The sequence below is a fragment of the Triticum urartu genome, chromosome 6A, assembly GCF_056163025.1.
Source record: "Triticum urartu cultivar PI428250 chromosome 6A, HENAU_Tu73, whole genome shotgun sequence".
Taxonomy (NCBI): Eukaryota; Viridiplantae; Streptophyta; class Magnoliopsida; order Poales; family Poaceae; genus Triticum; species Triticum urartu.
Genome location: NC_141878.1, coordinates 400,602,343 through 400,625,921, shown reverse-complemented (window position 1 = coordinate 400,625,921; position 23,579 = coordinate 400,602,343). Strand labels below are relative to the sequence as shown.

At 46.8% G+C, this 23,579-nt stretch overlaps 3 protein-coding genes across 3 annotated transcripts; 1 reads left to right on the top strand and 2 right to left on the bottom strand.

Annotated features, from left to right (window-relative positions):
- Positions 1-8,372: 8,372 nt before the first annotated feature.
- On the bottom strand, positions 8,373-10,001 carry LOC125516799 (sugar transport protein MST1). Its single transcript, XM_087528123.1, has 2 exons — positions 9,636-10,001; positions 8,373-9,555 (listed from the first exon to the last, which is right to left on the bottom strand). Exons 1-2 carry the CDS (start codon positions 9,960-9,962, stop codon positions 8,476-8,478), a joined length of 1,407 nt encoding a protein of 468 aa, XP_087384249.1. The 5' UTR covers positions 9,963-10,001; the 3' UTR covers positions 8,373-8,475.
- A 1,699-nt stretch (positions 10,002-11,700) lies between these two features.
- On the top strand, positions 11,701-15,543 carry LOC125546511 (protein FAR1-RELATED SEQUENCE 5-like). The gene is made up of 4 exons (XM_087530442.1): positions 11,701-11,728; positions 12,456-13,849; positions 13,943-14,166; positions 14,814-15,543. Exons 1-4 carry the CDS (start codon positions 11,701-11,703, stop codon positions 15,541-15,543), a joined length of 2,376 nt encoding a protein of 791 aa, XP_087386568.1.
- Positions 15,544-19,923: 4,380 nt separating this feature from the next.
- Positions 19,924-22,781, bottom strand: LOC125516800 (uncharacterized). The gene is made up of 6 exons (XM_048682109.2): positions 22,383-22,781; positions 22,123-22,233; positions 21,618-21,779; positions 21,422-21,520; positions 20,932-21,315; positions 19,924-19,965 (listed from the first exon to the last, which is right to left on the bottom strand). Exons 1-6 carry the CDS (start codon positions 22,779-22,781, stop codon positions 19,924-19,926), a joined length of 1,197 nt encoding a protein of 398 aa, XP_048538066.2.
- Positions 22,782-23,579: the final 798 nt, after the last annotated feature.

Genomic DNA, 23,579 nt, shown 5'->3' with positions numbered 1-23,579 from the left:
CTATTGCTCTCTCCTTGTGCTTATTTCGCTTTAGGGGGTTGGTTTACAGGGACAACTTTTGTAACTTCTTGGTATACCCATGGATTGGCTAGTTCCTATTTGGAAGGTTGTAATTTCTTAACCGCAGCAGTTTCTACCCCTGCTAATAGTTTAGCACACTCTTTGTTGCTACTATGGGGGCCCGAAGCACAAGGAGATTTTACTCGTTGGTGTCAATTAGGCGGTCTATGGACTTTTGTAGCTCTCCACGGGGCTTTTGCACTAATAGGTTTCATGTTACGCCAATTTGAACTTGCTCGGTCTGTTCAATTGCAGCCTTATAATGCAATCTCATTCTCTGGTCCAATTGTTGTTTTTGTTTTTGTATATACCATCTATAGGTAGGTATGGTGGACACTTTATGGCATAAACTTGTTTCAAGGATGGATGCACAATCAGTATGTCTGCTTAGTATAGCAAAGGCTACCAAATGACCGGGGGCAACCTCCTGCTTAGAAATAAAGCCCTAGAGTTCATACTTTCACCATTGCAATCTGTCAAGATCATTAACATAATTGAATCAGATGATAATCCCTCAAAGTGCAGCAAAGAATCACTCCAAAGTCTCTATTCCTATCGGAGAAAGTAGGATGAAATCATGCAGCAGCTAGTAAACCACCTCAAAGTTGTGTTTCCAATCAATCCATTAAACCACCCCCAAAGTGTCACGGATAATTCTAGAGATCATACTAGAACAACACCATATGATACGTATCATTCAACTCTTATGTCACCTAGAACACCCAATGTCACCACAGGTATCCGCAAGTTAAGACATGCATCAAGTGATCTCAAATCCAAAATATTCAGTTTAACATAAAGAAACGACAAAGATCAAGACTCAATTCACCATAAAAATAAGAGAGGGAGGTGAACATCATAAGACCGAACTATATTGGTAAAGCTCATGATACATCAAGATCATGTCAAATCACAAACACGAGGGAGGGAGAGAGAGAGATCAAACACATAGCTATTGGTACAAACCCTCAGCCCTGAGGATGAACTACTCGCGCATCACCATGGAGGCAGAAAGATTGATGAAGATGGCCTCCCCAATGGTTTTCCCCCTCTAGCAGGGTGCCAAAGAAGGCCTCCAAATGAGATCGCTTTGGAACATAGGCTTGTAGCGATGGATGAACTATTATATATTTCTTTCCGGGGGTTTCTCTATTTATAGGATTTTTCAGCGTTGGAATCACCTGAAATGGAGCCACGAGGGGGGCCACAAGCCATGCGGTGCGCCCTGCCCCCTGGGTGTGGCGGGCTAGCTTGTGGCCACCTCGTGGGTGTTCTGGCTGCCTCCCAAAGCATCTAGGGTCCTTCTCGGTCTAGGAAAAATCATCGTGAAATTTCATCATGTTTGGACCTTCCTATGTATGGATTTTCTGCGAAGAAAAAGCATACAAAAAATAGGAGCTAACACTAGATTAATAAGTTAGTCCATAAAAATAATATAAATATGCACCAAAAACCATATATAATTGATGTAAATATATCATGAATACTTCATAAATTATAAATACGTTGGAGACTTATCAGAGAGTGACCCGACTCTTGAGTCTATTCAAGTGGGAGTGAGTGATTTACATGCCCATGGGGGCAATTGTGTAGCTTAGGAGTCCTTAAGAAATTACGAAGGTTACCCTTAAAGTAAGGAGGTGGGAGGTTAGAACTAGGTAATTTTTTGTCCTTTGGCCCATGTGCCTCTAATTGGACAAGGAGGTGGGTTGTAGCACATTATGGGGAGTATCCCTACACCACATGGAGGCTTCCTTTTTAGGTCTTGGGCCTCTTCACTCTCTTGCCTTCACCTTTTACTTATTATTTTATGCGTTCTTCCTCCTTTGACTTGGCATGAAGGTTTGCTTGGAGTTTTGTTGACCAGGATGGCTTGCTTGGACCCATCGGGGCTTGCCAGGCCTATTGTTGACCTTCCAAAATTGTGTAGAATAGGCTTGACTTTTGTGGTCTGCCTGTGCATTTAAGATAGGGGGTGGGACCTCGGTTAGAGTTCTAGCCATTACTACAACATGAGTCCCCTTGACTCGGACTCACAAAAGTGTTCTTCACGGTTTCGAGTCAATAAGTTGGCCTTGGAGTATTGTCGGTGTTCTTGAAGCCTTCACGGATGCTTGATAAGCTCTAGTGTTGTGTGTTATCGAAGAAGGGCGTCATCTTGGTTTTGTTAAGTCCATTTGACCCTCGTGACCATCGTCTTGGGTAATTTATGGAAGTCCATGCGGCCCCTAATAACTTAATTCAACTCCAAGAAATATCCTCTGGGAATTTGGGTCCTTACGCGACTTGCGGGAATTTGGGGAACCACCACAAATTTTATGGGGCCATGAATTACTCCTAGAATACCTTGCGGGAATTTGAGGCACCACCGTAAGTTTTACGGAGCCATGAATACCCCGTGAGAATTTTTGGGCACCACCATAAATTACATAGCGATATATGACTCCAGAAATATCTTGCATGGATCTATGACTCTTCTTCCATATATTTCCATCTTCGGTAAATATTTTGCGGAGATATGGAGCCTCTCCATAATTTAAGTTTGGCCACGAGAAATATTTCACCAAAATATGGTGTCTTTCGGGGTCCCTAAAGCCATTTGATTAGCGGTTCAAAGGAGACGTCCCTGAATGATGGAAAAAATATCATGGGAAGAACTAGTACACATCCATGGTCGTCCACGCATTTTTATTATTGGAGCTTCCGGACATTATTATACTTTATTGTAATTTTTTATACCAGAAATAATTTTTCTTCGAAGTCCCTCGTGGATTCTTGCAATTTATAAAAATCTGGCATTTTCAGTTATTTTTAGGTCACCTGGTGAAATTTTTTTGAAAATAAGGGCCTCTAAGAATTTTTTTAGAACATCCAGCATCCATTAGGTAAAGTTCAGTAGTCTCCAAGGCTTGTCTATAATTACTTGTAAAGTGGAGGGCCTGTGCATTTAAAACCAAACTGAAAAACAATATCAAAAGGGATCCCGACCAACCTTAATATTTTTGTTTATGGTTGATAATTCAAAAGCCATAGGGAAGTTGGTTTCTCGTATAAAATAAATAAATTAATTTTACAAAAAGTACCGATTTCTTGGAGGCCGAGCGTAGCCCATGACATCTCCCTTACAATCTTCTCCACATTACCAGCACTGGCCCACCACCAACACGAAGGGCTGAAGGCCACCACACGAGACCTCCTAATCAGCGCTTGAGACGCCCGAATCAGCGTGTGGCGCTAGCGCAGCCATCTCACGGGCCATGGTCCATTTGTCATATGACGATCACTCTCTATTGGCTGGACCGCTTGATTAACTCGCTAGCTTTCCTTCGAAAAATCGCTCGCAAGCTGACTACGCCATTTTCCTCGCTTTTTTGGTGTTGCGAAGTTGTTCAGAAAATAAAACCAACTACCGTTTTTAAAGTAAAAAGTTTCATGAATTTGAAAAAAATCATAAATTTCAAAAAAGTTCATGGACTTTAAAAAACATCAACTTAAAAATATCATAAGTTTGAAAAAGGTTCAAGGATTTGAAAAATGTCCATACATTTGAGAAAATTCATGAATTTGAAAAGTTCATGACTTTTAAATTATTCAAGGATTTGAAAAGTTTGTGAATTTGAAGAAAGCTAATGAAATTTGAAAAAGTTTAGCAATTAGAAAATAGATGTCCAAAAAGTTCAAATTATATAAAAAGAATGAATGCAAATTAAAATAGGAAAACCCCAGAAAGAAAACGAAAATAACCGAACAGAAGTTTCTAAAAGCTTCCCAGAAACAAATCAAAGACCAACCAAAAAAGTAAAAAAAATAAGAATAAAACAAGGAAAAAAGAATTTAAATCGACCAAACAAAACCGAAGTACAAAAAAAGAGAAACCAGCCAAAAAAACTAGAGGGGCCCTGTAGAAGGTTGCCAAAATCTGGCGCGGCTATGTCTCGCTTGCTGCGGGATAGTAGCTGTCCTCGCCGTAGTTACCATAGTATTTTTGAAATGTTTACTCTGTGTATAAGAATTGTTGCCGGAGTTTTTTTTAAATGTTTGTATCAAAAAAGTATTCAAAACTTTCAAGAAAATGTACCTAATATTAGAAAAAGTTGTGAATTACGTATTTTAAAAATATTAAACATGTATAAAAAAATGTTGCCGGTGTACACAACAAATGTACAATGTGTATGAAAAAGTAAAATTTAAACATATATTGAAAAACTATTAATAATGTATTAAAAATATTGTTAAATGCGTATAAAAAAGTTAAAGATGTATACAAAATATATAAAACATACATGAAAAAATATACTCCCTCCGTTCCGAATTACTTGTCGCTGGTATGGATGTATCTAGATGTATTTTAGTTTTAGATACATCCATTTCTGCGACGAGTAATTTGGAACGAAGGGAGTAGACATCAAAACATATATTTAAAAAATTATTTATTTGTAAAATGTTAAACATGTATAAAAATATTTTCTTTATGGATACCAATTTTTTTACAAAATGTATGAAAAAATTAGACATTAAATATATATATTAAGAAAAATGTTAAACATGCATAAAAACTGTCCCTGGTATATATAAAAAATGTCCGTATTGTATACAAAAAAGGTACATTGTGCTTGAAAAATAGCAGACACGTGTTGAAAAACTTCAATGAAAACCAAAAAAACTGACATAGAACAAATAAATCCAAAGAAAGAAAAAAGAGATAGGAAAAGGGAAACAGAAAATCAATAGAAAAACCAAAGAAACCCCAAGAGAAAACTTGGTAGATCAATGGAATAACTAAAAAAATAGAACAACATAAAAAAAACTAAAGCTGGAGTGTTGGGCTGGCCTAATAGCGCCCAACCATAGGAGATTCCTAATGAGAATCGGTACGGGCGAGAAATAGTTGTCGCATCCAAAACCTGTGTGAGGAGCTAAAAGGGTTGACCCATCTAACTCACCAAACGTTGGAAGAATGTGTGTGATGTGTACCAAAATCAAAGTAAACACGCGCGTGGAGCACCAAAAACGAAATCGCCTACCACACACCCACTACTTAGCCACATGACCTCATGAGTCCTGGCCTCTCGTGGTGGACCAGGCGTCGCACCCAACCCTAGTGACCAGGACTCCAGGGGTCATGAGCTGGATAGGCCGAGCACGTTGACTTCGCCATGCTAGCCTAGCACATCACCCCTCCATCGTCGCTCTTAGGACGCCAGACCTCCATCATAGCTCCTCCTCCTAGTCGGCCTTGATTGGATATCTCCCTAGTTGGCGCTTGCGGCGCAGGCTCCACCATCGCTCCTTCTCTAGAGTTGGTGTGATGGACCAAGTGACTGAGGTCGAGGACAAGTTGGCATTGAAGGTCGGCTGGCTGTGGTGGCTGGCGCCATGACCCCGAGCGAAACAATTGCGGCTACAACATCAACGGTGGCGCGCATTCCTGAGTTGATTTTATTGTTTGTTGCAAGGGATTTCTTGCAATTGGACATTTATTTGATTTTTGTTAATTGCTTTGCAAGAGGTTTCTTTCCCTAGCAACAAGGAGGTGGTGCCCTAAAAAAGAGGTGGGGTTGGTTTGAAAAATAATTAATAGGGATTGTGTGGTTTGAATAAAAATCAATAGTAGAAGGCATGCGTCCATAAGAGGGATTAAAGCGATGAAAGCAAAACCACAAGGGCGATGTTAGGTGTTGGCCGGCCAGCCGAAATTTCTACTGGTCGCCTAACAACCATTCAATTCGGCCGTTCTAGACCATTTGATTCCCCGCCTTGTCCTTGTCCTTCTACCTTACCTCCTCACCTCACTCACCTCCCTGCCACACCGCACGCTCTCCTCTCGTCACAGAGCTCACTCTCCTCTCGCTGCACAACCCTGGTTTCATGTGCAGCACGCAGCAAGAAACATGTTGCCGTCGTCACAAAAGCTGCACGCAACCTGTAGCTCGTGGTCGCCGCCGCCCCAGCAAACGGAAGTTTCCCGTCATGCCATCGCCAAGAAAGGTTGTAGCAAAACCCGTTGCTGGTTGCAGCAAAAAAAACATACACAGTCGCTGGTATTTTGACTCTCACTGGCCCGCCACAGCACTCGTAGGTTGTAGTGCCCTGTAGTTCCCTTAGACGTTTGTAGCATGGCTGTAGGTGGGTTGTAACTCCTGCCGACAATGGTTGCAACTTCTGATGTGGGGGGAGGGGGTTGCAACTCCGGCGAAAGCCATTCCAACAAAAAGCAAGGCCAGTTGCAACTCCGGCGAGAGCCAATTCCAGCAAAAAGTGTATGCGGTTGCAGCTTGTCAGCGCAAAAATCCAGCAAAACACAATGTCGGTCTAGCCAAAAAAAATTTAGGATGCAATTTGTACACCCCCTTTCTAGCATTGCCGTCGGCCGATTCCAGCCTAAAGTGGTGGCATACAACAACTCATTGGTTGCACCTCAGGCTACAATGCCAGATGCTAGTTCCAGCATCACCATCGCTCGCCGGTTTGCATCCATCGTCGTGGTCGGTCGCTGTGGTCGCATCGTTCGGTCACCACCATTGAAGCACGCGGGGGCTATGAGTTGTGGCAATCGTCGTCAGTGGCCACATCGGCGCCACTTACACGCAGCATCACCCCATCACCAGGTCATGCTATCTGCCCTATAAATGTCATCATTGTCACGTCTGTCCTCTCCGAGATGGGCTCGAATTTGCAAGGGCGACGCGTGTTTTGTATCGCGGCTGCTTATCCTCCGCAGCATGCAGTGCCAAATCTAGGAGGGTGCGGTGGGCAGCCGTAGTAGGGAGAGGTTGTTGCGGTCAGAGGGGATGGTAGCCATGGAAAAATGAGAAGTAAGACGAGAGGAGGAAAAAATACAACGATGCGGTGCGAAAATGATTTTTTTCTTCAAAAAGGAGCATAACCTTTTTGCATCAAACAATGCACACAACCATCTTTATTAAATTATCCAGCAAAGCCTTCCAGAATAAATACATGAATCAACTCAAAGCCGCCTCCCTGGCGAGCACTATCATCATACCTATATACTTGATGATGTGACGTGACCTCGCACCAACACATACCATGTAATCCGGTGGCCTCACTAAGCCGCCCGTCAAGCTAGGAACACCGGCCGGTCTTGTAGACCATCAACGCGCATTGCATGTGCACTCTCTATAATCCGCCACCGCCATCTTCCATCGTCAAATCTTCAGGAGCGATCAATGCATTGACCTTGTCAGGCCATCTTGCCGTCGACGCCAGACAGTGCCACCCTCATGTGTGCGCGTCAACACGCGTCTGTCCCTGAGACTGCACTGCACCGCGCTACCAAGACCCGTCGTCATCGATGCGGTACATGCACACCACTCCTCCTCTTGTCCCCTTCAGGCAGCGCAACTCCAAATAATGCCCACAAGATGGAGAACGGCGTCGAAGGCACCGCCATCGTTCGATCTGGGAGACCGGGTTTTCCCCAGAGGAGCCGAAACATGGTAACAATGATTGCAACCGATGATTCCTTCGACAAGGAGATGACGTCCACAACACCGCGATCGTCTGCCATGACCGAGGTCGACATGGTTTTTGTTGGTGGTCACGCCACACTGAGCCAGCAGCTACCTGGAACGCCGTCAGGGATCCAACATCCCTCGCTGACCCCTCTACATGCCTCCGACTGGCCACGGTCCCTACTGTTGATGGATCTGGGTGATGGCCAGATCCATGACACACGGTCGCCCACCATAGGCAGGGAAGCACGTGGGCTCACATGGGCATGGAGGCGAGCGTCGCTGCCGCACGACCAGGGACACTGTCTTGACCGTTGTGCGTGCTCACCCTCTTGGTCCCGCCCAACCGAGCCAGAGTGTAGTTGCGGCGTCCGTCACCCCGGATAGGGATTAGTTGGGCACCGCACCACCACAACACGCATCGGGACCTCCCAGCGTTGTTGACACCATGCCGCCGTTCGCCGGAGAGAATCGCACCCCTGTTGCCGTCCCACCGCGGATCCGCCTGAGGCATCTTGTTGGCCGCCATCGATGGGATCCAGGTCGAGAGAGAAAGGTCTTCAAGGAACACCCCGCAGCCGTCGTCTTCGGACCTGTGCAGGCTTCACCAGCAGGGCCTTAGGCGGCGGCAAGACAAGGAGGAGGCTGGTGGTATACCTTTGGCAGCGTAGTTGAATCGTCCCCGCGCTCCTCTCGAGGGCGTGCGAAAACGATGGGCTATTGGATCCAGTTTTGATCGAGATGTCAGATTGCGACCAACCTAATTTATATGCGGTCGGCTGGCACCAATCATTTATCAACCCAGAAACTCTTCTTTAATTAAGTACAATAGGGATAAAATATAATTGTGTGCATCACAAATCACAGTGATGTTTTCCGGGAAACAAATTAGAACCGCCCGTTTGAATACGAAGGCGGCGCGTGCCGCTAAGCCACGAACACGTCAAACAGGCCCATTGGCCCGCGTTGCTGGTGCCGGCTTGACGAAGCGCCTCCAGTACCGGTGCTGCGCCCATACAGCGCCCATGGACTCGATGGGTACGCCCTTCGTCTCCGGTAGGAACACCGCCACGAACACCGTCATGACGACCACCCACCAGGCGTAGTAACCGAAGGTAATGTATTTGAACCGGCACAACATTTCCATGAATGACTGCGACTGCGCAAAGGTGAGCAACCCCGAGACTGCCCCGCTCAAGCCTAGAGCCGACGACCTCACCTCAAGGGGGAAGATCTCGCTGGTGATCACCCACGAGAGGGGGCCCCATGACACGCCGAATCCCGCCGTGTATACGCAGACGAGCGCCACAACGGCCATCGCGTAACCTCGCGGCATCGCGACCTCGCCGTTGGTCCCCAGCTGCGCGCCGAAGATCCACGCCATGGCCACCAGGGACAGGATTAGGACGACGCCGCCCAGAAAGAAGAGAGAGCGGCGGCCGAACCGGTCGACGACGAGCCCGGCGACCACTATGGATGCGAGGCTGACGACGTCGGTGATGATCGAGCCCAGGATGGCCTTCTGGCTCGTGAACCCGATGGTGTAGAAGAGGAGAGGCGTGAAGATGGACACCACGATCACGCCCGTTAGCTCAAAGAACACCGTCATGGCCACGGCCATAACAAGGTGTGGCCGGTACTCGCGGCGACCGAGGCGCCGGAGTGCGCCAGACTCGTGCATCTTGTCCTCCTCCGCGGCTTGGATGATATCCTGGAGCTCCGCGTTGATGTCGGTGTCCAGTCCACGGATGCGCCGCAGTGAAGCGCGAGCCTCGTCGACCTTCCCCCGCAGCACCAGGCTGTTGGGCGTATCCGGGATGAGCGCCGCGCCCACGACGATGAAGCCAGCAGGGACGATGCCTATGCCGAGAGAGAGGCGCCAGCCCCACCTAGGAATGGTGTTGGCGCCGTAGTCGACAAGATCGGCCATGAACAGGCCCACGTTGAGGAAGAAGTGGAAGGTGCTCGTGAACGCCCCGCGCCACCGCGCCGGCGCTATCTCTGCCAGGTATAAGGGCGCAGACTGCAACAACAACAAAAAACACATCCGTTACAATGCACGTCATGCATATGGAGTTGGACGAAAGCGCGCGCGTTAATTACCAAACTAGTGAAACCGACGGCGACGCCGAGGAGAATGCGGCCGATGATGAGCATCTCAATGTTAACTGCGGTGAAGTTGAGGAGGGCGCCGGCGAGAAACAGCAAGCCGCCTATGAGCATGGAATTCTTCCGGCCCAACGTCCTGGTTAGATGGCCGGCGATCGGGCTGGCGAGCATGCCGGCGAGGTAGAACGAGGAGACGAAGGTGTTGAGCAACTGACTGTCGAAGATGCAATAGGTATCCTGCTTCGCGTTGGACATCTTCCGCAGAATCTCCGGAAAGAAGGCCTCGAGGAAGGACTCCATCTGCGTCAACCCACCTGACATTTCGCAGAAACAATTTTAAACATGATTGATCAAGTGGCCAACAGATACATGGTCATATCATTTTTTCATATCATTTTTTTCAAGAACCGACAGAAGAACTGCACAAGTGCAAATATTAGGCTCGAAAGGGATACTACCGGAACAAAACGGCAGCGCCTAATTATTGCATCAATCACTTTTATCCTGGACCGCTAAATCTTCATCCAACAACCCATAAAACATGAAAGCCGATAACTGCCACATGTGTGGCGTGGAGGGCGACCCGCCCGCACGCATCGTGTGGCATGGACGGGAACCGCCCCGCACGACCCCGTCCGCGCGCACAAAAGCGCGCCCGCACGTCCGGTGCGTGGCAACCCCGCCCGCACTGCCTCGTCCGGGCCAGACGAGCCGCTGCCCGCACGACCCAGCCGTTTCCGGCCTCCGATCCGTCCCCTCTCTCGTCTGCGCCCTCGCCCCCCGCCTGTCGAACCCCGACCTCCGTCGCCGGCCATCTCTGGTTGCCATGGCAACCAGGGAGGATCTGTAGGGCGCTCCCACTGCAAACCATACCCCTTATCTCCCCCACCCCATCCCCCCCCCCCAACCCCCACTCCAACAACGCCCTCCAGAGACGACCAGCTAAAAGCAGGTGAATCTCCCGATCTCCCTATTGTTTCTCATCCTCCTTCTGGGCAGAAAATTGCAAAATTACTGATGAAGTTGGCAACTAGATCCATCCTACAGGGTTAAAACACTACATACGTTGTGTGACTTCGCAGTTGCCAAGCAGAATACACTAGATCTGCCATGTAGTACGCTAGAGATAACCGTGAGTTCTCAGTAGGTTGATGCTCCTAGTTGGTGAATGAATGGATGTGCAGGAATCCATAAAAAGGGAGAGAGAATTGATAAATTTGGAATAATGGGGTGTGTGAAAATTAATTGCCATTGGTGTATAACGTCAGTTGCCACCTGTCATTGTCGTCAACTGCCACCATGTCAACTTATTGCTTGCCATCCTATTGTAGAGCCTGATGCCATCGAATCAAACGGATAGCTAGCACCAGATTTTAGAAAAGGATAGTGGATGTGCATGTCCTACTAGCCATGATATGTTGGTTGCCAACGCATGAAAATGTGACAGCACTGACGTGTTAACTTCTACATGCAAGCAGCACAATGATAAAAATTTTTTTGGATTGTTGATGCCTTCTTGTTCATCCAGTGATTGAGAGCACATCAGAACAGAAGCGAGACACGGAAAAGAATGAATCACGAAGATGGTGCAGATGATTGGGGTTCTCAAAGGCCAGAAACGCCGCCACCTTTCGATGCATCAGAGTACAGTCAGCTCATCTCTGCAGGGCCGTTGCTGCCGCTGCTAGAATAGTATGCAGGCGTAGGTACGATGCGTGCTAAAAAATGAAGAGAAACATTTGCCATCTTCGCGACGATGGACATGACATTCTACTTATGTCGTGCACTGTCATTTGTCTTGCAGGTTCTTATGACCAGAACAATCTTAGGGGGGGCCCGTGGCAAGTGCACTCACAAGGCGCTAACACTGACAAATGTACGGGCAGCCAACTCCAACTAGCTAGTATGGCTAATCAAGGTAATGCAAAAACGAAAAAAGAGCACATAATGCTGTGGACATGAAAAATGAACATGAAAAAAAGATGGCAAAAGGACTCACGAGTTATCACGGGTGTAAAATGCAGAGCCTTCGTGCAGCACGTGGAATCGGGCAGCACCCATGTACCTGCCATCGACGTCGTACACAGGTGAGTCCATAAACATAGTGAAGATGCGGATGCTCAGTCAGCACAAGGAGCATAGTTGACAACTACAAAAATTGCCATGACTGGTCTTCTACGGTTGCCATGTATTAAAAACAACATTTGCCATCTCTGCACACCTGCAGTTGCCATGTAGGAAAAGCTGCAGTTGCCATTTCATGACAACTGCAATTGCCATCTAATAACAAACTGCGATTGCCCTACCGATGCAACTTCAGTTGCCATGCAAGCAAAAATGCATTTGCCACATAAGGGCAATTGCAGTTGCCGTGCTAGCACGAAATGCGTTTGCCGCGATTTGACCAACCACTACTATGATTGCAGGTTATTACGCTGGCGGTGACCCGGCAAACGTCTCCTGGCAAGCTTCGCAAATTCCTGGTGGATCACGTCATTATGGTGTAACAGACCACACACAATGGTCAAATACAGCACAACAAGGTAGAGGGAAAATATCTGAACCACAAAAAACAGCGCTACATTTGCTATTTGTAGTTATTTGTAGGCAAAACAATGGTTGCCATGTTTGTTGAACAGTAGGTGCCATGTCTGCACACCTACAGCTGCCATAAAAATGACCACCCACAGACTGACGGCTTGCTGTCTGTAAAAGATGTCATGGAAAATCACTCGAAAATGGTGTGATCCGTTGCGATCCACATGTTAGCCAACACAAAATTCTTAATCTCGTACCTGTTTTTCCCTGTTACAGAACCTACAACTACAATGCACAGCGGCGCCGGCACATCTACTGCGGGGAGCTCTGAGCGCACGGAAGACGCGTTCCACCAGACAGCAGACAAACATGCCGCAAACAATTTCGAGTCAGAGTCGGGAATGGCAATCATTCCAGCAATGCCGGCAAGCACCCCTTTGAACACAAGCACTGGCAACTCTCAGGTAGATGGGACTGCCACCCATACTGAAGTGAACGATGAAACTGACGACAACGCGCAAGGGGATGAAGATGGTGGGCAATCAGAGATCGTGGTGCCTCAGCCACCGTACATTGGGCAAAGATTTGAGTCATTCGAAGCAGCAAAGGAATACTACCAGACATATGCAAAGTTCCATGGGTTTGCGGTCAACACCGAGTACCGTAGGACAATTAAGAAAACTAACGAGTACAGCAGAGGTGAGATGAGGTGCCACAAGGCACGCAGGAACAAGAAGGGGAAAGGCGATGCGCCTGTCGTTCCGGAACGAAAGAGAGGTATCATTCAGAAGACTGAGTGCCCTGTCCGGTGTAAGCTAAACGTAGATGGAGCACAGTGGGTGGTCAATGAGTATTTTGACGAGCACAACCACCAACTGATAAAGAAGTTCGACCTAGTGAAATTTCTGACCGCCCACAGAGGGTTCACCCCCGTCGAAAGGCAATTCGTAAAGCTGCTACATGATTGTAACGTCGGTCCATCGAGAATGGTGCAGATACTATCTCTCATCCACAGCAAAAAGGGGACTCTGAGTAGCATGCCGTACATACCAGCTGACGTCACAAACCTACGGGCAAGGTACCGTAGAGAGAGCAAGTTGGCAGACATAGAGGCCACAATTGCCTACTTCGATGAGAAAGCCAAAGAAGATGCAGATTTCTTCTACAGGATAAGGTTGGACGATGAGGACCGTGTCAGGAACATGTATTGGGTGGATGGTGCTGCAAGGAGAGCCTACAAACATTTCCGAGATTGCATTTCATTCAACGCGACGTACCTCACCAACATGTACAAGATGCCGTGCGCTCCGTTCATAGGGATAAATAACCACAATCAGTCGTTGCAGTTCGGCTGTGGGCTCGTCCGGAACGAAGACACGGATGGGTACGTTTGGCTGTTCAAGACCTTCTTGGAGTGCATGGATGGACTTGCTCCGATGAACATAATAACGGACCAGGATTTCAGCATGCGTGCAGGCATAGAGGAGGTCTTTCCGTTGGTAGTGCACAGGCACTGTAGGTGGCACATTATAAAGAAGGCTGAGGAGATGCTAGGACCGTTCTTTGCTGACCGTCCAGAGCTGCACAAGGCATTCGAACTGTGCGTGGACCACAGCTTGACGGTGGAGGAGTTTGAAAGGAGCTGGATGGCCATGACTGAAACACATCAAGTCCAAGACAATGATACTCTTGTAAGCCTGTGGGAGAAGCGAATGTACTGGGTGCCGGCCTACTTCATGCAGTGCTTCTTCCCCTTTCTGCAGACTACGCAGCGCAGCGAGGGATTCAATGCTGTTTTGAAGCGGTACGTTAGTCCTGGCAACTCATTGCTACAGTTTGCCAAGCAGTACACAGCTTTGCAACAAAATTTTTTGGGATCTGAGCTGCAGCAAGAAGCGAACACCGCGCTAAAGCAGCCAAAATTGCTAACGTACTTACCGATGGAGAGGCAAATGAGCAAGATATACACCAACAAGATCTTTAACAAGTAAGTCAGTTGCGTTACAGTCTTATTTGCAGAAAAAGCACCAAGTCAGTATGTGCCTTATAGAGTGCGATGCAGTTGCCATGATTTTGCGGTTGCCATGTTTAATAAAGTACTGTTTGCCATACTTACTCAGATGCAGTTGTCATATTCAATAGAAATTCTGTTTGTCATGCTTACCCGGATGCAGTTTCAATGTTCAATGAAATGCAGTTGCCATGTTTAATGCAATGTACTTCCACTGGACATGTTGGTGTGCAAATGCTAGTGTCAAATGGAAAATGTTATGTTGTTGCCATGTCTATTGAAATGCAATTGCCATGTTTACTAAAATGCAACTGCCATGTTTGCTGAAATGCAATTGCCATGTTTAATAAACTCTAGTTGCCATGTTTAACAAAATGCAGTTGCCATGTTTAAATAAGATGCATCTGCCATGTTTGTTGAAAATGCAGTTGCCATGTCTATTGTACTGCATTTGCCATGTATAGCGTACTGCATTTGCCATGTTCAACATACTATATTTGCCATGTTCAATGAATTACGTTTGCCATGTTCAAACAAAATGTATATCTATTTTCCATGACAACATAAGGTGCTACAAGAAAAAAGCCCACAATAGTTTAACAGAAAACACACAAAAAATGCAGATTCCAGGAAGAAATAAAGCGTGCCAGCATGTTCACGGCTTTCCAGGTGGACGAACGTACGTTCAAGGTGTGTTCTATTTTGGGCATGTCAGATTCAGAACCTGAAGACCCGGACAAAGGAAGGAACTACTTCGTCACAGCCTCGATAGGCGAAAGTGAGTTCTACTGCCAATGCTGCAAGTTCAAACGGGACGGCATTGTGTGCTGTCACATACTAAAAGTAATGGACGTGAACGCTGTGACACGGATGCCCCGACATTTCATAAGGCGGCGATGGACTTGGGACGCTGACGATGCGTTGGCGCCGCAAACAACACACGCAGTTCTGGCTGTGCATGACGAGAGACCAGAGTCAACCATGGAAGCCGTGAGGCACGTTGTGCTGACAAAGAACTATGCTGAGCTAATTGATGAAGCGTGCAAGAGTGATGACACATCGAGAGTCGCAGAAAAACACAGGAAAGCACTAAAAAGAGAGCTTGATGAGATCAAGAAGAGGAAAGCCGAGGAAGCCTTACACCGGTTCCCCCGCACATCAAGCGTGCCTTCATCCACGGGGTCGTCGTCTGAAAACTCAGAGATAGGATCTGGAACAGCAAGCACACAGACCCAGGTCAGGAACCCACCCCGTTCCATCACAAAGGGTTGTCCAAGAGAGATAAGGTACAAGTCGGGATTGGAGATCCAAGCAAAACACAAGAAAACGAAGAAAGGGGCGGCCAATCCATGAGCAAAAATTGTGGCGTTGTGGACATTTTGTTTTGTACCCTAGATGTTGAGAATTCTTTTTTAAAACAATTGGGGGAATAACTCTTCAGGGGCATCAGAAGTGCAAGGGAAAATTCATTGAATGGTTAAATGCAGTTGCCATGTTATGGGTACTTAATCTGCCATGATGTATGCATTTAATTTGCCATGTTATGTGTAGTTAGTCTGCCATGATTTTTGATACTAAACATGCCATGCTAATTTATGCTAAATATGCCATGCTATTTTGTACTGAATATGCCATGCTAGTTGTAGTGGATCTGCCATGTTAATTGTACTGGATCTGTCATCTTAGTTGTGCTGTAGTTGCCATGTTAATTATGCTGGAGCTGCCATGTTGTTTGTACTGTATCTGCCATGTTAGATGTACTGGACATATGCCATGGTATTCCTGATGACTCTGCATGGCATGTATTCACATGACAAAAACGACGCGGTTTACGCGCACGTAGTGTGTTGTGTGCAAGTGTATGGGAAACAAGTTGGAAAACAGCGTAACGTGCATAAACCCCAGCAAAAACGTTGTGGCTGCATGATCAACCTACCCCCGTGCAGTTACCGATGAAAATGAAGAAGAAAAACAGCCAAAAATGTAAAACGACAATGACTTCCACTACCCATGTCTGATGAACTACATTTGCCATCGTTTTTAAAACATCATAGACGCGTTCAAAGCATCAAACCGGTGCTAGAAACGACAAAACCATTGTAATAATTACGCCTAAAAGTAGGTTCACGTCCACACATATATTACATGAAACTATTCAAATGTCACTCGCACACCACCACTACATAGTAGCCTACGTGGGGTTGTAGCCACAACATAGCACACAAACATAGTTTTCAACAATAAACAACGAGATAATACCTTACATTCCTCGGCAACAGAATGTAAGGTGTGCGTCCGGTCTGTAACGCCACGTGATCACTTGTACTTCTTGGTGACTTTCTTGATAGCTTCTTGCACAAACTCGCGTGCTCCCGCCCGCTTGTTGAAATCTTCATTCGTCAACCAGTTCCATGTGTGGATTTTCCGGAGCTCAACGACCGTTGTAGCTATGATAGCGGGGACAATTCTGCCTTCCCACTTCGCAAGGTACTCCAGCGCGTGAAAGCCATAGTCCGTCCTGCACGAGGAAAAGAGTAACGTGACCACGCAAAGAGCTCAGACGTAACAAAAGACAGACTTCAATTTCAGATCTGACAAACAAAACAGGAATTGGATTGATGTAAAATGGTAGACGAAAAGGGAGGAAGGAATTACGTGTTCCCTTGCTTTGTAGTCGCCACATACTCAGTTGGGAAATGATTGATCTCTACCTTTGAGTGTTCATAGTGACGGTGCCATGTCTCTTTGAGGTTCTTAATGAAGAATTCAGCATGCGTGGTGAGGTCTACATCATCTTCCGAACGGATTGAATCAAGCACCTCAACACGTTGGTTCTTCAGGTCAAGACAGATCACGTAGTGGTGACCACACTTGTCGTGTGGGTCATGTGGTAAAAGCTCCTGGAACATGGGGAACATGACCTGCATTTTAAAAAGTGAGGAAAATGAGAATCAGCGTTCGCGTAAAGAACAGCAGAGGGACAAAGGAATTAGAATCACGTAGAAAAACTCTGGTTATGGGTGGGGGTAGTTGAAATAAAGTTGCCGTCCATGTGTGAACAAAAGTATGCCATGTATGTTACTGTCAAGTTGCCACATAGTTTGCGCGGCATGGAAAAATCAAATAAGTCAGTGTGCACGGCAGCTGTTGCCACATGAAAACAGCTGCCACGTAAAACACAACTGCAGATGATGGCAACAAAAATCACACCTTGTGAAAAAAAAGTGCAGACATTGAAGGAGTACTCACATATTTCTTCATTGTGAGCTTGAAATCACCGTGTTGGGCAAAGTTCTTCCTCAGGATTTTGTGGTGGAAGTCACCGTCCCATATTTTGCAGGTCACACTGTAATGCATGATTGTCTTGTCGGCGCACACATCGATGTGGTTGTTGATGTAGTCAATCCCGCATGCAACTACGTTCGTCGACATTTTCCGTTTGGCCTCACGGACTCAGCAAGATCACCAAGGTCGACGTACGTCGCTCCGCATTGAATGACTTTGGTTCTGTCCAAACATGAGCTGTATGAAAACAATATAACATGGAAGGATCATGCCTACTAAGTAAAAAAATTTTATGAAAGAAATAAAACAATATAACATAGAAAGTACGAAGGATGTGAATGGTAAAAAAGGAGCAAAGCAAAATGAGATGTTATGGGGTGTGGTCGTTTACGCTTTCAGCTCTTTCATGTGCTTGCCGCTGGACCTCGCATTTCCAAACCGCTTGACGATATCGTACAGCTGGGTCTGTTCTTTAGTGGCCCTGAATTCGGGCTCGTAGTCTTCCGCGGGAGGTGGGTGCACTACCCTCTGCTGCCTCACAGAACCAGGAGTGGCACTCCTAATGGTATCCTCGGATACCGTGTCTGCAGGCACGTTGGAACTTGATTGCCCTTGCCCTCGTGAGGACTTCCTCTATAATGCTGCCTCCTCAAGCATGCGGTAAGTTTCTTCAAGAGACGGTGAAATCTCCTCGGGTGTGGCTGCAGTGATAAAAAAAAGTGGGTTAGGATACCTAGGAAATCAAAAGCAGATGGATTGTGAGAAAAGATGGGGTGCATGATGTGAGTTGTAGGTAGGAAAAAGTGGGGCAGTTGCCATGTGTGGTCCAGCTGTAGTGACCATGTCATAGCAACTACAGTTGCCATGTAGTTGGAATGTAGTTGCCATCTAGTTGGAATGTAGTTGCCATGTCACAGCAACTACAGTTGCCATGTTGTGTCAACTGCACTTGCCATGTGATTGCTTTATGAAAAAATGCAGCATGGAAACAAAAAAAATGCAGGTGACATGGTGTTGAATCAATTCCAGTTGCCATGTGTGATGCACTGTGTTTGCCATGTTACGGAGACTACGGTTGCCATATTGAATCAACTTCAGTTGCCACATGGTTGCCCAAATGTAAAATGTAGCATGGCAGAAAAAAAAGTAGGTGACACGGTGCATCAAATCCAGTTGCCATGTCATCGCATGTCAGTTGCCATCACAAGTGAGAACCCCCCAAAACAAAAAATATGATTGGGACAACAGTGAAACTACACAGACGTGTGCAAGAAAAATCATATGGACATGGCAAGTGTACCTGCCACAATCGGCTCTGCGAACTTGACAGCCTTCCTGCCCTCGACCATTGGCTGCGCCATCATTGCAGGCATGCCTCCTGGGAATACAAAGGCAACTGGCATAGGATTTTGCACAACCGGTTGATCTTGACTGATGCCAAGGTTGAAACTCGGTGGGGTAAAGGCCATTGGGTGCCTCTCATTCCTGTTGGCCGGACCACGAACGACTTGCGGGGCAGAATCCAAGGGTGAAAGATCGACAAACATATCTGAATCGGCAGCTGTAGAATGATCGTCCTTATTTGCAGGGCGGGGTGTGTTGTCAGTGGTATCAACCATAGCTTTCATGACAATCTTCTTGTTTGGGCTGTAGGGGACACCGACGTTGACTGGGAGCCTGGAAGTGCGCAGATTTATGATGGGGATTTCCACTGCAGGAAAAGGCGCAGTCTGCTCCGGGTGTTCACCTGCGTCGCTTGTGCCCGGCTTGACACCTGCATCAGTTGTGCTCCAGTCTTCAGGTTTCTCCGTCACATTGCTTTTGGCAGGTGGCGGGAACAGTGTGGACGCAGGAACAAAACCAGACTCGTCTCTCCTGCTCCTGGCTACTGTCGGTGCGTTCGGTATGTCCGTTGGTTGCTTGCGGGGGCTACGACGCCTAGGTGGTAGACCAACACGCGAAACAGTCGCCTTAGCAGTATCTGCACCGCCAGGAGCTGGAGCTGTTGTGCCAGGACTCTCACCTGTAGATGGCATGTCCTTGTGAACTGCCGCCTTGACCGCTTCTGTCGTGGACACAGGAGTGCCACCGCGCACGCGCTTGGAATCAGTGTCAGATGAGCGGGAATCTTCTTTGCCTAGGTTCGTCTCGGGAGCGTCCACTTCAACACTTGCTGATGGGGTGGCATGACTCACAGCAGCATCCTTCATTGCCAGAAGGGTTGGCACTATTTCAGCTGTCCTGGCAGATACCGACTCGTCACTCCCCGATGTACGGATGCCTGTTGTTGTAGGCTGCACATCTGCAGCCGGCGGAGATGGTCTGCCACTTGCATCAGAGTTGGTGGGAGCGGTCAACGGTGCAGCAGCAGTATTGTCGACTGGTGCCTCTTGTACATCTGAGTTGCCCCCTGTTGACAACTTTGAATGCATGCGTTCGAGTGGGTCCTTACTGATATGCTTGGACCCACGCGTAGTAGTCTTCTTCACCCTGCAAAAAAAAATGAAGCGCATGAAAAAGGTATTTAAAAATGAAACAAAATTATGTTTGCCTTGGTAGAAATCTTAAGAAAATGGAAAAATAGGTGGAAAAGCTGGCAGTTGCCATGTAAGGGGAACGTCAGTTGCCATGTGTCATAACTAGCAGTTGCCATCCAGCAGCAGTTGCCATGTTAGCAACCTTGAAAGAATGATAAAAATGTCTGATCTGCCATGAATGCAATTTCAAACCTAGGCGTGGGATGAGCTCACAAGACAACGGTAAAAAGATGGCAGTTGCCATAAGGTACATTAAAGTTACCATTTGGCCTACATTCCACTTGCCATGTGAAAAACAAAAATAGAAGTTGCCACACGTTTAGAAAGTAAATAAAATATCATTTGGTAAAACAGCGGTTGCCACGTGGGGGGGGGGGGCGATGACAGAAGACAATGTGACAAGCTAAACGAATGCATTGGAAAATCAAAAAATATAGCGCTATGTCAATGAAAGCGGATGAAGAAACCTACTTCCTGACTGCCTTCCTCAGGTCTGGCAACACGACAGGATCCCCGGTGTTGGTTGTCGTCGTGCGAGGAGATGTCCTGGTGGAAGTGGTATCACCGGCAATGGGGGCACCTTTGTTCAACCGAGCAGAAACACGGGTTGGCGTTGGCGCCTGTTTCTTCGTAATTGCTCGTCCACCAGCTGTCGGCTTGCTGCACGTATGAGATGGAGGTCAAAAAAAGAGGTGGCAATTGTCAGACAACAATCTCTTTGCCGCGTTTGAAAGAACACAAGTGCAAAAAAGAGGATGAGTCTGTTCGAAGAAAATAGACAAAGCAAAAAGCTAAGATGAAAGTCGAACCTCTTCCTGGCAGCTACAGGGTCGGTCCTAGACCTCTTGCCAGCAGAAACTTGCCCAGCACCCTCTGGAGCCATCCCCCTCTTTCATGGCAAAACCCCTTCGCCTCTCACAGTCGTGTGTTGTTTGACTTTATCTGGTTGGGGGACATCTGTTGCATCCTTGCCCTTGTTACCACCTGCGTGAACTTCAGCGTGTTCATCATCATCGGTGTCCTCTTGCACATTATCCATGACATCATCGTCATCCTTGCTGAGACCAGCGTCTCCACCTAGTTCATCTTGTGTGTCAGCGGGCTCCTGGGAACTGTTGTAGTCATACCGGCCACGGCAACCGGTTGGACGGTGTGTACGTTCTGGGACGAATGAAGTGAATTGCCTCGCAACCGCGTCGCCGTCAGAGCCACTGAGGGACGTCCACCCCTCAACCAACTTCCCGAGCAAGCTAGTCATTCCAGATGCAAACTGCCCTATTAGCTGCTCAACAGGTGCCCTCGCCTGTACACAAAACAAAGATGCATCAATGACAACCCCGTATTGCAACCACTTGCACGACATCGAAAAATACTCCACGGCAAACCATATATGTAGATCTTTTGATTACCTCTGAAGGACAAGATGGAGCTGAGTGCACGTCCATCCACTTTTCAAAGTTTTGAGGCCCCCCAAACACGCTGTAGTCTATAGAATGCTTGGCCATCAGCTGGGGAGAAAGAAAAAAAAAGTAGCAAACGATATAAGAGAGAGAATGATGAACACTGACTAGCAGTTCATGTGTTGCAAAAAAAAGCAGAACTAACCTGCAGTTTACCATATTTGCTATCAGTTACCCTGTCTGCAGCAAGCACAGCCTTGACAACATCGATAGTCCACGCAGAAACAACAAACTTGTGCGCAGGCAGCGGGCCTCCTGTCCCAGTGAAGTCCATGGTGGACAGATCAAGGCAGTCGACGTACATGAGCTGATGTACAACAATTTTAAAAATAAAGAAAAATCAGTTGCGGTCATGGTATTTTGCGACAAATAACAGGATAAAATATATGGTATTTTACGAAGAATATGCCATCTGCATGTGCTAGTTGCCATCATAGAGTGATGGCAGTTGCCATCATAGTATGATGGCAGTTACCATGTTGTCATGTTGGCAGTTGCCATCACAGTATGATGACAGTTGCCATATAGTCATGATGGCAGTTGCCACATAATCAACATGGCAGTTGCCATCTTGTTATGATCATGTTGACATGCATGAATAAAGATGTGTTAAAAAATAGTGTTCACATAAAGGACCGGTAAAAAAATACCATTAAATGCAGTCGACAACCCTTCTGGTACACCTTGCTTGCAAATGCATCATGCAGGAAGTCGGCAATGAACTTACACCAGTTCATGTTCTTCACATCTTTCAGTTTCGCCTGCACCGCATAAAATTCAGGACAAGGAGTTGCCGCGTCAGAATTCCAATGGAAAAAACAACCAAAAAAACTGTCAGTGACTAGCTTGCACATGACATCGGAGCAAAAAAATTGAAGGAAAAATAATGTAGTAAAGATAGATCATTCACCAGGATGGGGAAGCATTTGTTGCTTGGGCGAAGAGAAGTGGTCGGCGCGAAAATGGCTAAGATGAGGTACATGAGTAGCTTCATCTTGAAAACATCTCCGTGCGTCGTCATGGCCTCCAACGAATCTGCCACTGCAGTCGTGTTCGGCATGGATTCCAACCCAGGAAACAAACGGGGGAACAGCGCTTCCTCGATCTCGTTGTTGACCTCGTACGGGACTTTGATATGTCCACGGGGCACACCCAACGTGCAGAACACGGATTCCTCATTCAGCGGTAGTCTTCCGCGTCCCGGAATCACGAATTCTCTGGAGGCGGGGTCGTAGATCTCACCAAGCCAATCGCATACAGGGTTGACAAGGTTCGTGCACCGGACAACCATCATAGACTGCATACCCATCTCAGCAGCAGCCCCCTTCTGATCGTCGCTGAATTTGTCAGTCAACGCAGTCAGTCGTTCTTGGGAGGCTCTGTTACGAATACGTTTCTTCTTCTGCAAAAAACAAACATAAAGTGATCAGTTGTTGCCATGTTTTGGCAAAAAAGAGATCAGTTGTTGCCGCGTTTTGCAATGTAAAGAAATTTTAGTTCGTGTCAGACGACTGTAAGCTCAAGGTGTCAACCATTAACATACAGCAGGAGGAAGGGGGGATGTATGAACATTTACCTCATCACCCTCTTTTCTTCGCCCAGTTGCCCGATTACGCTGTGGTGGATCCATGAAATCATCATCGTCGTTTTGACGATCACCACGAGCCATTCTGCTGAGATGGGAACGGACCAAATTGTCATGGTGGAAATGTAAATGCAAAGAGGTCAGCAAAAACTTGCCACATGCAAAGCATATGTATGGCATCTGATACATTTGATATGCAAAGTCGGTTGCCACATTATGCAACCAATTTGCCACATTGTCTTATATGCAGAATGGCAACAGACAGTGTGTTCACACTCTATTTGCCACATGAATATACTATCCAGGTGGCAACAGGCACACTTTATGTGCACAGTGGTTGCCATCCAGTGCAGTTGGCTCGTGAATGTACATTGACTACCGATTGTGGCAACTATCACAGTGTGGTTACTATCACATATCATTCGGAAAAACACTGGCCGCAATGAAAATAGCATGATTGTGGCACCTAACACAGGAATTCAGCAAATCTTAGTTGCCACACGGAGAAAGAGCGTGTGCGTG

Coding starts and splice junctions, on each gene's coding strand:
- LOC125516799 (XM_087528123.1), bottom strand. CDS start 9,962: ATGTCAGGTGGGTTGACGCAGATGGAGTCCTTCCTCGAGGCCTTCTTT. Junction 9,556..9,635: donor CCGTCGGTTTCACTAGTTTG/GTAATTAACGCG, acceptor TTGTTGTTGCAG/TCTGCGCCCTTATACCTGGC.
- LOC125546511 (XM_087530442.1), top strand. CDS start 11,701: ATGTACCTGCCATCGACGTCGTACACAG. Junction 13,850..13,942: donor CCATGACTGAAACACATCAA/GTCCAAGACAAT, acceptor CCCTTTCTGCAG/ACTACGCAGCGCAGCGAGGG. Junction 14,167..14,813: donor ACCAACAAGATCTTTAACAA/GTAAGTCAGTTG, acceptor CAAAAAATGCAG/ATTCCAGGAAGAAATAAAGC.
- LOC125516800 (XM_048682109.2), bottom strand. CDS start 22,781: ATGGGTATGCAGTCTATGATGGTTGTCCGGTGCACGAACCTTGTCAAC. Junction 21,316..21,421: donor CTCCATCTTGTCCTTCAGAG/GTAATCAAAAGA, acceptor TTTTGTGTACAG/GCGAGGGCACCTGTTGAGCA. Junction 19,966..20,931: donor AAGTCAAACAACACACGACT/GTGAGAGGCGAA, acceptor TTTTTTTTGCAG/GGTGAAGAAGACTACTACGC.